General features: G+C 42.0%; 1 protein-coding gene across 6 annotated transcripts in view; it reads right to left on the bottom strand.

The window, feature by feature from the left end:
* SH3TC2 (SH3 domain and tetratricopeptide repeats 2) overlaps positions 1-13158 on the bottom strand; it is a 51417-nt gene extending 38259 nt beyond the window's left edge. Inside the window, exons 1-2 of one of the 6 annotated variants that reach the window (XM_081970769.1) lie at positions 12954-13158; positions 12592-12805 (exon numbers count right to left, since the gene is read on the bottom strand). In XM_081970769.1, coding sequence (XP_081826895.1) covers positions 12592-12610 — 19 coding nt within the window. In that variant the 5' untranslated portion in view covers positions 12611-12805; positions 12954-13158. Of the gene's footprint in view, positions 1-3941; positions 4566-12591 lie in introns of those variants that run through there. The other 5 variants (XR_014176776.1, XM_081970768.1, XM_081970771.1 and 2 more) reach the window with 5 other exon arrangements.
* Positions 13159-13479: the final 321 nt, after the last annotated feature.

Raw genomic sequence — 13479 nt, 5'->3', positions numbered from 1 at the left:
AATCAGTAACATTCAGGGCCATTACTCAATTGCTTTTTCTATTGGTGTGCATTGGGGACATGTTCTTCTCTACAGCTGTAATTATTTCCTTCCTCCCTCCCTCCCTCCCTCCCTCCCTCCCTCCCTCCCTCCCACCTTCCCTCCCCCACATCAAATTTGGTCCTATTTTGTTCTGATTTTGAAAAGTTACTCTGCTGACAGAGAAAGTCCAATACATCACTATTGTTGTAACATTTTACTCTAGCTAGTCCTGCAGAAAGTTGAAAAGAAATGGTGTAAAGGGATTTTGGGGTTTCCTCTGTCAGCAGAAAAACAGCAGTATTATTGTGCTGCAGCTATAAAAAGAGAAAAATCAGCTGCTATTTAATAAATCCATAATGTGAGTCCCAGCATATGCCATTCTGTGTGAAGCTGGAATGACTCATTTTGGAAGGAATATTATAAAACTAGAGAGAAGATGTGGAAAACCAAGAGAAAAAGCATATTGAGCATGAATGAAAAGGGAAGAAAATAGTAAGAGATTACCCAAAAAGTCATAAAAAGACAGAAAAGCAATTGCATATGCATTGATTATGGGGCACCTCACTCATACATTTCAACCAATCCAAGTTCTTCCACTTGTGACTCCTTAGTTACATGGGCATTAAATATACATATTGTAAAATTACCAAGTACCCCCTTTTAAGCATACAAGCAGGAAAGGCAGAAGTGAGAAATGCTACATATTTTCCACGAGGGAAGCCATAAACCTCTGGCTTCATAGCCCTGAATTACAAAATTGTATTTCCTGTTTATGGCATGTTTCCAGGCCCCTCAACCATTAATTGCTGATAGCGAGGCAGGAAACAATGGAGAACAGAAAGCGGGTTAGATTTATTTTTTTCCTGCGGCATTGCCAGCTACTCATGAAGAGCTGTCACAAAAAGGCTTCAAAGCAAACAGAAGAGGTAGAAAGTCATAAGGCTTTGCTAAGAGTGGGGTTGTAGGCAGCTCACCTGTTGACCACATTGAACATTTCCTCTGCAAAGGGAAACCAAAGCAGCAGCCCATGTGTCCACCAGCCCATTTGACCCCCCAAGTCCGTCGTCTCCCCTCTAGCAGACCCAGAACAAGACCAAGGCAGACCTCTCTGTGTCAGCTCTTTCAAAGGGTTCAGTTAGCTATGGCAAAGCAGGCTCTCAGAACACAATGCATCTGTTGATCGCCATTGCAAGGTGGGAGGTATGGCTGGGCCAGACTCCCAATAGGCAGGGAATGCTTTGAATAACTTGTTCGTTTCAGTGGTTTATTCCTCCCAGCACTACAAACAAACACATGCACGTCTTTTCTGATTGTGTTTCAAATGCCAGGCAACACATTCTCAGCATTCTGAGCTTTGGTGGGTGGTGGTGGAAAACTCAAAACCTTTTTATACAGTTGGTTTGGATTCCCCTTTGGAAACCTCGTAACTTTTGAGTTGGCATATGTTGCAAATTAGGCAAATGAGAACTGCTGTTTATGCAACACAACTTGCCTCCAGAAGTTGTGAATGCTGCAACACTAGAAGTTTTTAAGAAGCTGTTGGATAACCATTTGACTGAAGTGGTGTAGGGTTTCCTGCCTAGGCAGGGGGGTGGACTAGAAGACGTCCAAGGTCTCTTCCAACTCTGTTATTCTATATTCTAAATCATATCCATTGCCACTCTCACTCACACTAATTTGATAATTTCTGGCTCTTTAGTTGGAAACAATGAAAAGATACAGCACAATATCTAGCTTTTTCATCATTGAGATATTCCTCTCTTTTATTCTGTATCAGGAAAGCTTTTTATAGCCTGTCTTCTAAAAACATGTAAGCCACCATGTATCACACTGCTATCTTATACTTATCTTATAACAATCTTATACTTCCAAAGGTCAGCAATGTTTATATTAGGTTTATTTTAGCTACTTTGTATATATCTAAAATTGGGCAATGTACGTTCAGATTTAGGAATGAGGGTTTATAGAAATATACCATCAGAAATATAATTCTGGTCATTACTGGAACTGTGAGTTGAGGATCTTACTAAGAGGGGCAGAGGGAATGTAGCCTTGCTCAAAAAAAAAAGAGAGAGAAAACCCCTCATAACTGGGACAACAAATTGAGAACCCATTCTTTATCAAAAGTTGGAATAAAAATATTTGCTTGTTTGTTTCCCTGCTCAAGATGGGGAAAACCACAACTAAGCTATTTGACAAAGGAGAATAAAAAAAACCACACTAGTAAGAGATTTTCATTCTAAATGTATTTGCCATAGGCATTAAGTCAAGCCTGGCATTAACCATAGCTAAGGTATTTATCCAAAGCTACAGGTTGATGGAGGAAAACAGAAGAAGGTAATGGATAGGATCAAAGAGAACAGAGGTGCTACAGAAAGCAGAATCTGTAAGAATGCCTTAGAACTGGACCACACACGACACTACAGTGAATGTAGCTTGTCCAGCATATCATAGTTTATACCTAAATAAACATATCTTGAATAGTGTAAACAAAGGCTACTGAAAGCATCCTGGAATAATAAAGCTGCCATAATGAATTTACCTGGAACTAACTTCTGAACAGATATGCAGAATTGAGCCATACAGGTTTCACTGAGAAGTCTTTTCTACACTGCTTTGCAAAGGCTGTCCATTGATATGCCTGTTGGTAATTAACAGCTGCAGATGAGTTCTGATTTCCCTGTTCAGCTTCTAAGGCCAATGTGTTGAATAATCTGAAATTCTAGGCAAGGATTGGAGAGGCTGACTAAGTACAAAACTCAGGGTGGGTGGCTTTAAAGATAATTTAGTAATCCCTCTCGTCTCACCTGCCTGCTTTGGATGGTTGTTTGAAAAGAAAAAAGGCACTTTATTTTTTTGGAGGAAGAGGTAGAAGTCAGGTGTAAGGAGGCTGTTTAAAGAAGCTGGGTCTATGTTGTTAAATAATTGGTTGTGCAATGAGTTCAGGCAAAAAGAAATAGCAACTTATGAGGATTGGTACAGCTTCAGGGGAGCATTTCCCAAGGAAGATCCATGAAGCTTGGAAGTAGCTGCCCAATGTAGCACATTGCAACCTTTTTTTTTAAAAAAAATGCAACACTCCAGCAGCCTGTGCCACTAACAGAAGTTCTTCCAGGTAAGTTTTTTTTTAAATTGCCCAAATGTCCTGCCTCCTTTACAAAATTCTAGCAAGTATCCAGATGCTGCTGCTTCCATCATTTCAGATAAATAAATGAAATGACTACAAAGCTGTAAAATGACACCATTTGGTAGATTGGAGATTATCTATCCCGAGATGTTGTGTTACAGCTTTGTAGCCATGTTATGAAAACTTTCCAATGAGAAGTCATTCATAATTTTCTTTCTTTCTCAAGTCCTGGGATTCAGTGGAAATAGTATTGGCTGCTCTCAGCAGACCTCCTGAACCTGGCATCTCATCCCACACACCCCTGTGGACTTCCAGCCCAACTTCTGGCAGCCCAGTCCAATTGCGTAGCCTTTGCAACATATCTGGGCTGCCAAAATCTGGGTATTTGCAATGGAGGTCTGGTGCCCATGACCTGGTTGGGAGCTCATTTTCATTTCATTTCATTCATTTTAGTTTGTCAAACATGTAAACGAGAACAGGTATGAGTGTAAACATAAATATGAACACACAGTAAATGGGTACGAATAAGTGGGGGACAATAGGACAGGGACGGTAGGCAGGCTGGTGAGCTTATGCACGCCCCTTATAGACCTCTTAGGAATGGGGTGAGGTCTATCGGGGTCAGCTGAGGCCAGCCCGTAAGAAGGACTGAGCCCGGAATGCTGGCTTTGCTGCCGCCCGCTGCGATGACCGATAAGGCTGTCCCAGAAGGCGGACCTGGACCAATAACCCCATGATCAGGAAGGGACTCCGCTCTTTTCGCGAAGCAGCCGAGAGAAGCAGCTTCACTGACCTGGCCTTTCATCTGGAGACATTCACTTCGGACTCCGACCCTCTGAGTCCTCTTCCCTCTTCCCCCGATGCCTGAGTCGCGAGGTGGGGAAGAAGGAACTCAAAACTTTCAGAGATCCGGACGAGCTTCCCCGCGCAAAAGCAGCGGCGGGAAAAGGAGGCGGGCGCGCCTTCTCCGCTCCTCCTTCCCTGCCTACCACGCTGGCTGTCCGGCAAAAGAAAAAGGAATGTCTTCTCCGGGGCTTATCTGCCAGGGAGCTCCGTTTCCCGGCAGCACCTTTGCGCGGTGAGGTCAGAGTTTCCCGGGAGCCGAACCGTAAACAGCTCCCGTGGCGAAGCTCGCTCCAACCGGAGCTTATGCAGCCGGCGCGCCTTGCGCCCTTCCTGCCGCGCGTTCCGCTCCCCTGCGGTGGGATACGAGGGGAGTTTGGCAGAGGCCGCCGGAGAAACGGGCCGTCGATTTGTTTACCGTCAGACTGCCGGCGGCTGGGTCTAGAGAGGGCCCGCCTGACTTTTGCTAAAACTAGCTCTTCTGGTCTGTCCACCTGCGCAAGCCGACCCTTTCCGGTGTCCCTCTCTGCCCTTGAAAGCGAGAAGTTTCGCCGCTAGTTAAACATCAACCGAAATGGCAGAGCTGGCGTTGAGTTAGGAAGAAAGTACGGGTGGGGGGTGGTAACCTGTCTGTGTGTGAGAGAGAGGGGGGGGGGGAGAGACAGACAGACAGACAGAGAGCTTAAGTGAGTGTTGCAGCTAAAAGAATAGGCCTTTCTACACACAGGCGTATTTTGAAGTTGTATGCCTCCTCACCTGCTATTGTAGTGGCACAGATAATATAAACTACACTTAGGCAGAGACATGTTTGTTATTTTGGAATAATATTTACTGCTTTACAAAACCTGCTGGAATTACTGCAAATTACCACTATTCCTTTCTGTTGTCTTCTTTTTTTGGCCCTCACAGTATCACTTGCCAGGCAGAATACGTTCAAATAGTGGCGGACACACTGTTTCTTTAGGGACATTATTTTTCAGCCGTTTTGGTCTAGTGGTTAAAGCCCCAGACTAAAAACCAGAATTTTTATGGGTTCTAGTCCTGCGTTAGGCACAAAAGCCATCTGGATGACTTTGGGCCAGTCATCATAGTCTTTGTGGAAAGACATATTAGGTATGTTCTCCTCCATGACTAATTTACTAAAATGATAAAGGCAGGATTATTTTAAAAAAAATCAACCTCCCCCACCAACTTTCCATGTATGGAATTTCCTGAAGATCTCCAGCCCAAGTGTTAAATAGATTTGATCCTGCTTATCTTCTAGGATCAGACAAAACCATCCCAAACTATATGATTCTCCCTGACTTGGTCCCCTCTTCTTTAAACTTCGTTTTAATCAATACTGTGAATCTAATCATTATAATTACAAAGCATTCAAATTCCTTTCAGATATGTACAGGGATATAAGCAATACTTACTTTATAAGTGAAATAGTCCCACCATTAGAAATCTTCACGTGCTAAGCAATATGGGCAGCCCCAGAGCGTTTTCTGCTTCCCAGAGAGTCTGTGCAATAATATAATGGCAGTAGAACTGGCAACCCCTAGGTGTTTGTCTATCGCTCACCTACCATTTTGACCTTTGGCAGATAACACTTACAAGAGGAATGCAAAGAATGCAGCAGCAAAAGCTGTTCATACTGTCCCGTAGCTGTCAGTAAATTGGTATTTTGGCTGCTCAGAAAAGTGAGCAGGGGTGGGAGAGGAAATAGGAAAATTATTCCTTGATTGTTTAAAGGGGAAAGGGATTTCCTTAGGAAGCCAGGGCACAAGAAAGTGTAGTATTTTTGAGGAGAAGGCATCTTGCTGAACTGGATAAAGATTGCTGGGATACTTTAAAAGCCTTAATACATACATTGTGTGAATCCATATCCCAACTTGTTTGAAATGCGCATAGTTGGCTTCATTCACTATTACAATACTGGTGTGCTTGCGTGTGTGTGTGTGTGTGTGTGTGTGTGTACGTACATACGTACGTACAGAATTATGTTTGATTGCAAGGCTGCTGTTAAGTGCAAACACACATAATCCTATCATTTTTTGCAGGAGCATGGATACAAAATTAGACAATTATATTTGCCAGCCTCGTCTTCTCAATTTGTCCTTAAGAGTAGGATTGATTCTGCTGTTTTCCTTTTAAAGCTTTAAATAAAATTATATAAAAATATACATGCAAACTTAAATCTTTTCAAATCTCCTGGGGAGGCAGACTAAAAGAGGCACAGCAAAGATTAGCCTACTGGTGCTTTGCAACTGAAGGGCCCCGTCAATACAATCCTGCATAAGCAAGCATTTTTTCTGCCTCTCCTATTCTCCCTTCTTTCTCTAAACACTCATTAGAGATATAAAAAGGGGATGGGAAAGAGAGAGGGAGAGAGAGAAAGTTGGTCATAATTCTGCCAGAGAAGGTGTGAGAGTCAGAAAGAATGTTGGCAGAGAGAGAAAATAATAAGAGGGAGAGAAATAAAGAGGTGGAGGACCATTAGGAAGAGCTACTTTGACTCTTTGAAGGACCTTTTGCCCAGGACCCTTCAGCTTATGGTAGAACCAACAAAATTACTATTGGTCCTCCTCTATTAAGAGGGCAGAATGCTTCCAAGCAAAGTTTACCTTTTTGAATTAGCCTGCCATATTTATGGAATATTGTGATGTTCAAGGTGACATCATCTTCTGTTTGTAATCTTCCTACATGTTCCTGTTACTTGAACTTACTTTTTTTTTCAATTAAAAAATAAGTGTAAAGAAAAAAAAGACTGGGCTATTGCAGTGATTGTGCATTCTGGAACATGGTCCTAACAGCCTGGAAACCCCCTTCATAGAACAAAAGAAAATTTAGACTAAGTTAACATTACTTCTAAGCACAAGAAATTTAGGACGATTGCACTGCATGGTCTTTCCAAAGTGCCACTGTGTTTCCCTGAAAATAAGACCTGATCTTATATTTTGGGGGGACTCCAAAATAAGCATTAAGGCTTATTTTGTGGGAATCACCCTATCAGGGTGATCAGCCCGGCTGGGCATCCACCCCCAGCATGCGCACAAGAGGTGGTGCATGGTGGGTGGTGTCCGGCAGCACCTACAGCCTGATGCCCCTTGATTGGCATACTCTGGGGCTGCGTAGCCCGCACAATGCAGGTCAGTTGATTACCTGTCCAAGCAGCAGACAAAAGCAGAGGTGCAAGGGGGGGCATCTGAGAAAGCTGAGAATTGGGGGGGCAGAGTGGGCAGTTGGCCATGGGAGTCTCATCTTCATGTGGTGGCACTGGCAGCAGACAGAGGCAGAGGCACGGGACAGAAGGTAGGCAATCCCAAAGCAACGCATGAGCCACGAGCAAGCCGAGAGATGCAAAGATGAGCCTCCTGTGGCCATCTGCCTGCTCCAGACCACTGTCTCAGCTTTCCTGTGGCCCATGTGGTGCATCCAGATCACGTGCCTCCCAGCCTGCTGCTTGGACAGGTAATCAACTCACCTGCACTATATGGCCTGTGGCTGTTGCCAGACACTGTCAGTCCCCACACCCTTGCACCTCTGTTTCTGGCTATGCCCACACCCACATATACACCCCTACCTGGCTGATGATGACCTTAACCACTTTTTTGGGGGGTAGAGATCATATTAGGAGCACACTAAAAAAAAGGCTAGGGCTTATTTTCTGGTTAAGTCTTATTTTCAGAGAAATACGGTAAGAGATATAACGTCTACCCAAATAGACATGGAAGCATTCTCCAGGTTCCACGAAACAGGAAACATTCTACTGGTTGAGTCCATTTTTTTTTCACAAGGGCTATTAGGTACTTAATTAACTACCCAGATTAAATATGTACATTAAGTGGCAAAGGAAACACAACAGATATGTAAAAGATGTAAAATGTGCTGCAAAGCTGATATGATTGTATAAACAAAATTAGAAATTAAAAAAAATAGAAAAAAAGGAAAAATTAGTAGAAACTTAGAACAACTTTTTTAAAAATATTAATCCAATCCAATCCAATTCTGTGTAGATATTTCGTAGCACATGTGGATAAGGGAATATGGAGAAATATGGAGTTTTCCCAATGGAAAGAAGAAACAACTAGGATTGACTGATCTTGTTTAATTCCTCCACATCACTAGGAGGAAATTCAGAAATAAATGTCTCCTTGGAATTTTCCATGCAGTTTGCATTAAAGGTGACAGCAGGGAAAGAGTTAAAATCTTGTTTCTCTAGGATCTCTGAAAAGCTAAGCTTGATTAGCAGTTAGACAAGAAGCCATCAGAAACTAACAGGATACAAACTATATTGGGAAAACTGGATGAAAGCAACTGTTCTGAGTCACGCTGAAAAAAACTATATATAGATATCCCTATAGATGACCAAGAATTGAGTTTGACTTGAAAAAGGTTTTGCTTAAAATAACCAGTTGCAATGAAATGAAATCATGCACTCATCCTTAAAGTAACATTAATAGCATCCTGCACATACACATATATTCACAGAGAGATTCCTAAAGCATAGACATTGTAATTCAAAGTCACACAAGGCAAAAGCCCATGATGCACTATGATATTGCAAGATAAAAAGACATGAGATATATCATTTAGCTCTGTGACTTAGGACACTTTGTTATCAAATGCAGTTAGTGAAGCTTCAGTAACCACAATGGTTCCAAACACTTCCCAATTTTTTGTCTATTTACCTGAGTAAACAAAGCTTCAAGAGGAAAGCTCACAACTTCTCCTATTCATGCACCCATCTTATTCATTCTTATTTGTCTTCTTGTGTGGCAGGATTTCAAACTCATCATAGCACCTGTTTTCAAAATGTTTTGGAATCTTACCTTGAATTTTCCTGATTTTTCCCTGAAATGTGAAATGATGGTCTAGTTTTAATTAATATATATATATATATATATGGTTTCAGCATATTCACTTCCAAAACAGAATCATACCTAGATATCACTCATGATCACCATGCAGATGTGGTCATGCATCTCAAATATCAGATTCTTATTCTCGGAATTCAACTGCAGAACAGGTAGCTCCAATGTTGCAGGTCTGTCTTCATTGGAAACCCAAAAACATTTGCCAAAAGTTGCAATTCTTCCTCAAAGGATCGCAGCCCACAGTACCCTTGAAAACACAGAGGGAATAAAACCTCATACAACCTTGCCTTCAGTGGAGCCTGAATGCCCATTCCTTTCCTTCTGGCAATTGGATGGCTTCCAGTTATTTCAGTGCTAGTTTCTCCAGCCTGGTCTTCATTCCATAGATGGCACACAGGTCAATATGGCATTTCTCCAGATTAGAAATCCTCCTTCTACCTCTCTAAAGGAAAGGGCATCTGGAAGACAGGGAACTGCTTCTGACAGTTTGATTTCTCATTGCTCAGATGGCATCTACCAAGTGGTGGTCAGTTGGATTCACCTTCATTTGCTCTTCACCTTTGTAGTTGCTATTTTCACTCTTGGCCTATTTTGTTCTGCTCTTAAGCCTCGCTAGAAATATCTGCTATCTTGCATCTTCAATAGTGCTAAGTACTGTACCTTGAAGTCCATAAATAATGCAGGATAATCAATGGCCGTTGGATGCAGGTAGAGTGCAAGCATCAACCTGCATAGGAGGATGTTGCAGGATGTTTTCTTTCTTAAGAAAAGACTTGGCTATAATCCAGATGACTATGCCGGGGAGACTGGAAGCCTCAGATAACTGGTGGTAGTCTTTCGGAGTCTGGATTTCACTTCTTAAGATCCCCTCTGTAAGAAGTAAATCTCTAAAACAGGGGTCCCCAACCCCTGGACCATGACCCAATACCGGGCCATGGCCTGTTTGAAACCAGACCACAGGAGAGATGGGCAAATGCTTGTGCACAAAGCTCCACTCATGTGAGCAGAGGGCGCACAAGCACCTTCCACTCAAGTGCCCTCCACTCACACGAGTGAAGCTTTAGGCACGAGCACAAACACTCTCTGCTCGTGTGCAAAGGTCAATTTGCACAAGGGGAGGACGCATGCACCCCTTGCTCACACAAATGGAGTTGTCCATGTATGTGCGCAGCTGCCACTCCAGGCCAGGCCGCCAAGCTGGAAAGGTTAGGTGCCGCTGCTCTAAAAGACATTAAACACCAAGTTATTCATGCCATTATGATAGAAGTGGGAACTCAGGATCATTATGTTCCATGATGTTAAATTGTTTCTAATTATACTAGCATTATGTTCTTTGCTCTATTTACATTTATCCAGAGTGCTGTGGTACTATTTTCTTTGTAGCTCCAATGCTACTTGATGGAACATAAAATTTATCTCATGTTGAAACCATCCCACCAACAAAGTCTCTTCAGGCAGAATTTTTACCTGGAGATGTCAGAGGTTGAACCTGGAAGCTTCTGCATGCAAAGCATAGATTCCACTACTGAACTTCAACGTCAGTTCTAAATAGCAAGGCGAAGATTGCACTTAGCATTTGGAGAACTGAGCGAAGTGTGTAAAGAGAAGACTTGTAACAAGAGTTGGCAATGTTAAACTGGAACAGGGCAGCCTGTGTTTGGGCAATGGAACAAGAAAATGAAACAATTAAGTAACTTTGAGCAATGGAAGTGAGGTGGTCTTTCTTACCCCAGGAAAAAAGCATCTTAAATATTTGCCTTGCGCCCCAGCAAGCTCTATTTACATGCCTGTGTGTGTTTCATGCTAGAAGGTGCCCCTGGAAGTTTCTTCCTTCCTAGTCAGGTCTGAGACTGGCATGAATGAAGAGTGGATTTCTTGACCAGACTGCAACTCAGGAGAGAAAAGTTGCAGGAAAAATATTGGGAGAAGCATAGGAATTGCTTTTGTTCAGTGGTTAAACTTTTGCTCATGTTTTCTGCTTCTATTCCTTAATTTATTGATTAATGATTATAGAATCATAGAATCATAGGGCTGGAAGGGACCTTGGAGATCTTCTTGTTCAACTTCCTGACCATGGCTGCCATACCTGTGATGGCAAACCTATGGCAAGTGTGCCACAGGGGGCACGCAAAGCCCTCTGTGTGGGCATGTGAGCCGTCGCCTCAGCTCAGCACCACCGCGCATATGTGTGTGCCTCCCGCTGGCCAGCTGATTTTCAGGTCTCTGCCGCATGGGGGTGGGCAGGGTGTATGTGTGGGGAGCAGGGGTCATGTGTGCATACGCAGGAGAGTGGGCGGTGGGTGTTGTGCGTGCATTTCATTATGGGTGCAGGCACGCACTGTTGAACCCACACACACTTTCGGCACACGACGACAAAAAGGCTAGCCATCACTGCCTTACACCATCCCAGACAAATGGGTGTCCAATCCATTCTTGAATATTTCCAGCGATGATGCGCCCACAAATCTGGAATGCAAGCTATTCCTATAGTTAATTGTTCCCACTGTCAGAAGGTTTCTCCTTACTTCCAGGTTTCTCTTTATTGAGCTTCCAATCATTGCTTCCTGTTCTATCCACGGGAGCTTTGGAAAATAAGTTGACCCCATACTTCTCTGTGGCAGCCCCTCATGTACCGGAACACAGCTATCATGTCACCCCTAATTCTTCTCTTTGTTAGACTAGAATGCCTTGTTCCCTTAACCGTTCTTCATATGATTTATCCCGTAGATCCTTTATCACCTTAGTTTCTCTTCTCTGCACTCTTTATAGAGTCCTGGCATTTTTTGTGTCATGGTGAACAGAACTGGATGCAGTATTCCAAGTGTGGCTTCACTAGTGCAGCATAAATTGGTGCTATCACTTTTTGTGACCTTGATGCTATCCCTCTGCTGATGCAGCCCAGGAGTGTGTTGGCTTTTTTGGCAGCTGCAAGCACACTGCTGGCTCATACTTAAGTGGTGGTCTACTAGGATACCTAGAACTTACTCACAGGTACTAGGAACTAGGGCAGAAAGCATGGGAGGGTTAAGATCCGAGAAGAGAAATGACAGGCTTCCATTTGTTCCCTTCTGCTTCACAAGCCATCTTCAGCTCTGCTATTAACAGCAATTAATTACATTCAAATATGAATTAAATGAAACATTTAATTTTTAACCTGATCTGTTCAAAGCTGAAGTATATCCTTAGCGTGAAAAAATATAACACGTCTGGGTTTGCAAGTATAGATAGGTTATGGCGCAGATTGCAAAGAGGGCAAAATAGAGCCTCTGGACAAAACCCATTTACTTAAGCAGCATGCTTCTAAGATGTTAATCCCATCTAACATCTGTAAAAATCAGAGTGGGAAGTGAAACAGAAGTTTGAATAAAATCAATAAGCATTTACTGTGTGTCTTAAATTTTTCATAATATGAGAAACATATTGCTTAAAATTAAATCTAGCATCTCATTTTTTGAGATCTACATGTAACATACTTTTAGTTTTTTTTTTTAATATCTGAAGAACTTATGTTTAAAAAGAAAATTCTTAAACACCCATATGACATTCTTGTCTCTTTCAATTAGTCTTCGAAACAGCTAAGACATAGCAGCTAGCTTTAAGGTTATTGTTAACATAAAGAAAGAAAAAGGGAATAATAATAACATAATAATGCAATAACGTAAAGAATAAAGTGAATAATATAAAATGTGCCTTAATGTTTGAAAGATATATTCTTAAAAGTAGTCTTCTTTTACTTACTTGAAGCGGTGCCTTGCATTTATTTCCAGTAGTAAGTTTATCTGTCCATACAACTAATTGAGTTTTTCAAGAGTTCTTCATTGCTTTCAAGTTCAAAAGTTCTCTCTCATGTGTTGGAAAAAGTTATTTCTCACACATTGGAAAAAATAGCCTAAACTACTGAGGATTGTACTCGCGCTTACAGCATAGAGGAAAAAACTAATTCTTCTCAGCACTAAAAGAAGAATAAAATAAGCAGATTGTAAATGTCTATTAAATTCAGGAAACCAATTGGTTTACAACTTTTTATCTCGATTAACAGGCAACTCCTCCCTTCAGAAACCTCAACAGGAATTCTGATAAAGCACAGAGCACTAACAAACCTCATTAAAATCACTTAATAATCTGTCACTGCAGTCTCCTTTCTGAGATCTGTTGGCAAGCACTCAAAAGGCCCATTGTTACACAATAGGCAAGATACGCAACTTGGAAGTGGGGGCAGCTCTGGGAAACTTGGAGGAGCACAAGCTAAAGACACTTTGCAACTTGCTGTTTTCTTCTTTGCCCAGTGAATGAGCAAAAAGAGGCACACACTTTCAATTTCACTTCTCAATTTTTGGCAAAGTATGAACCAGGCATTTCAAAGAACATTTGGGGGAGGAGTGTTGCCAGCTGCCCATTGTGAGGTAGAGTTCGATGAAATTATTGTTACGAGCATTTTAAAAGGTTGATAAATTTAAAAAAATAGGTCAAAGTTCTCTACAAACTCTTGTGTGGAGAGAGCTAATAAAGCAATTATTATTTGCCTTGCTTCTTCTTTTCTGAGTGACAGGAAGTTCAAGGCAGCCTTGCCTTCAGCACATCATTTCCTTTGGAACAAAGAACAGCAAAGATTATGAATACAAATAT

This window comes from Natrix helvetica (genome assembly GCF_964273705.1).
Source record: "Natrix helvetica genome assembly, chromosome: 1".
Classification (NCBI taxonomy): domain Eukaryota; kingdom Metazoa; phylum Chordata; class Lepidosauria; order Squamata; family Natricidae; genus Natrix; species Natrix helvetica.
The sequence above is the reverse complement of the archived record's forward strand: the minus strand, read 5'-3'. Positions and strand labels throughout refer to the sequence as shown.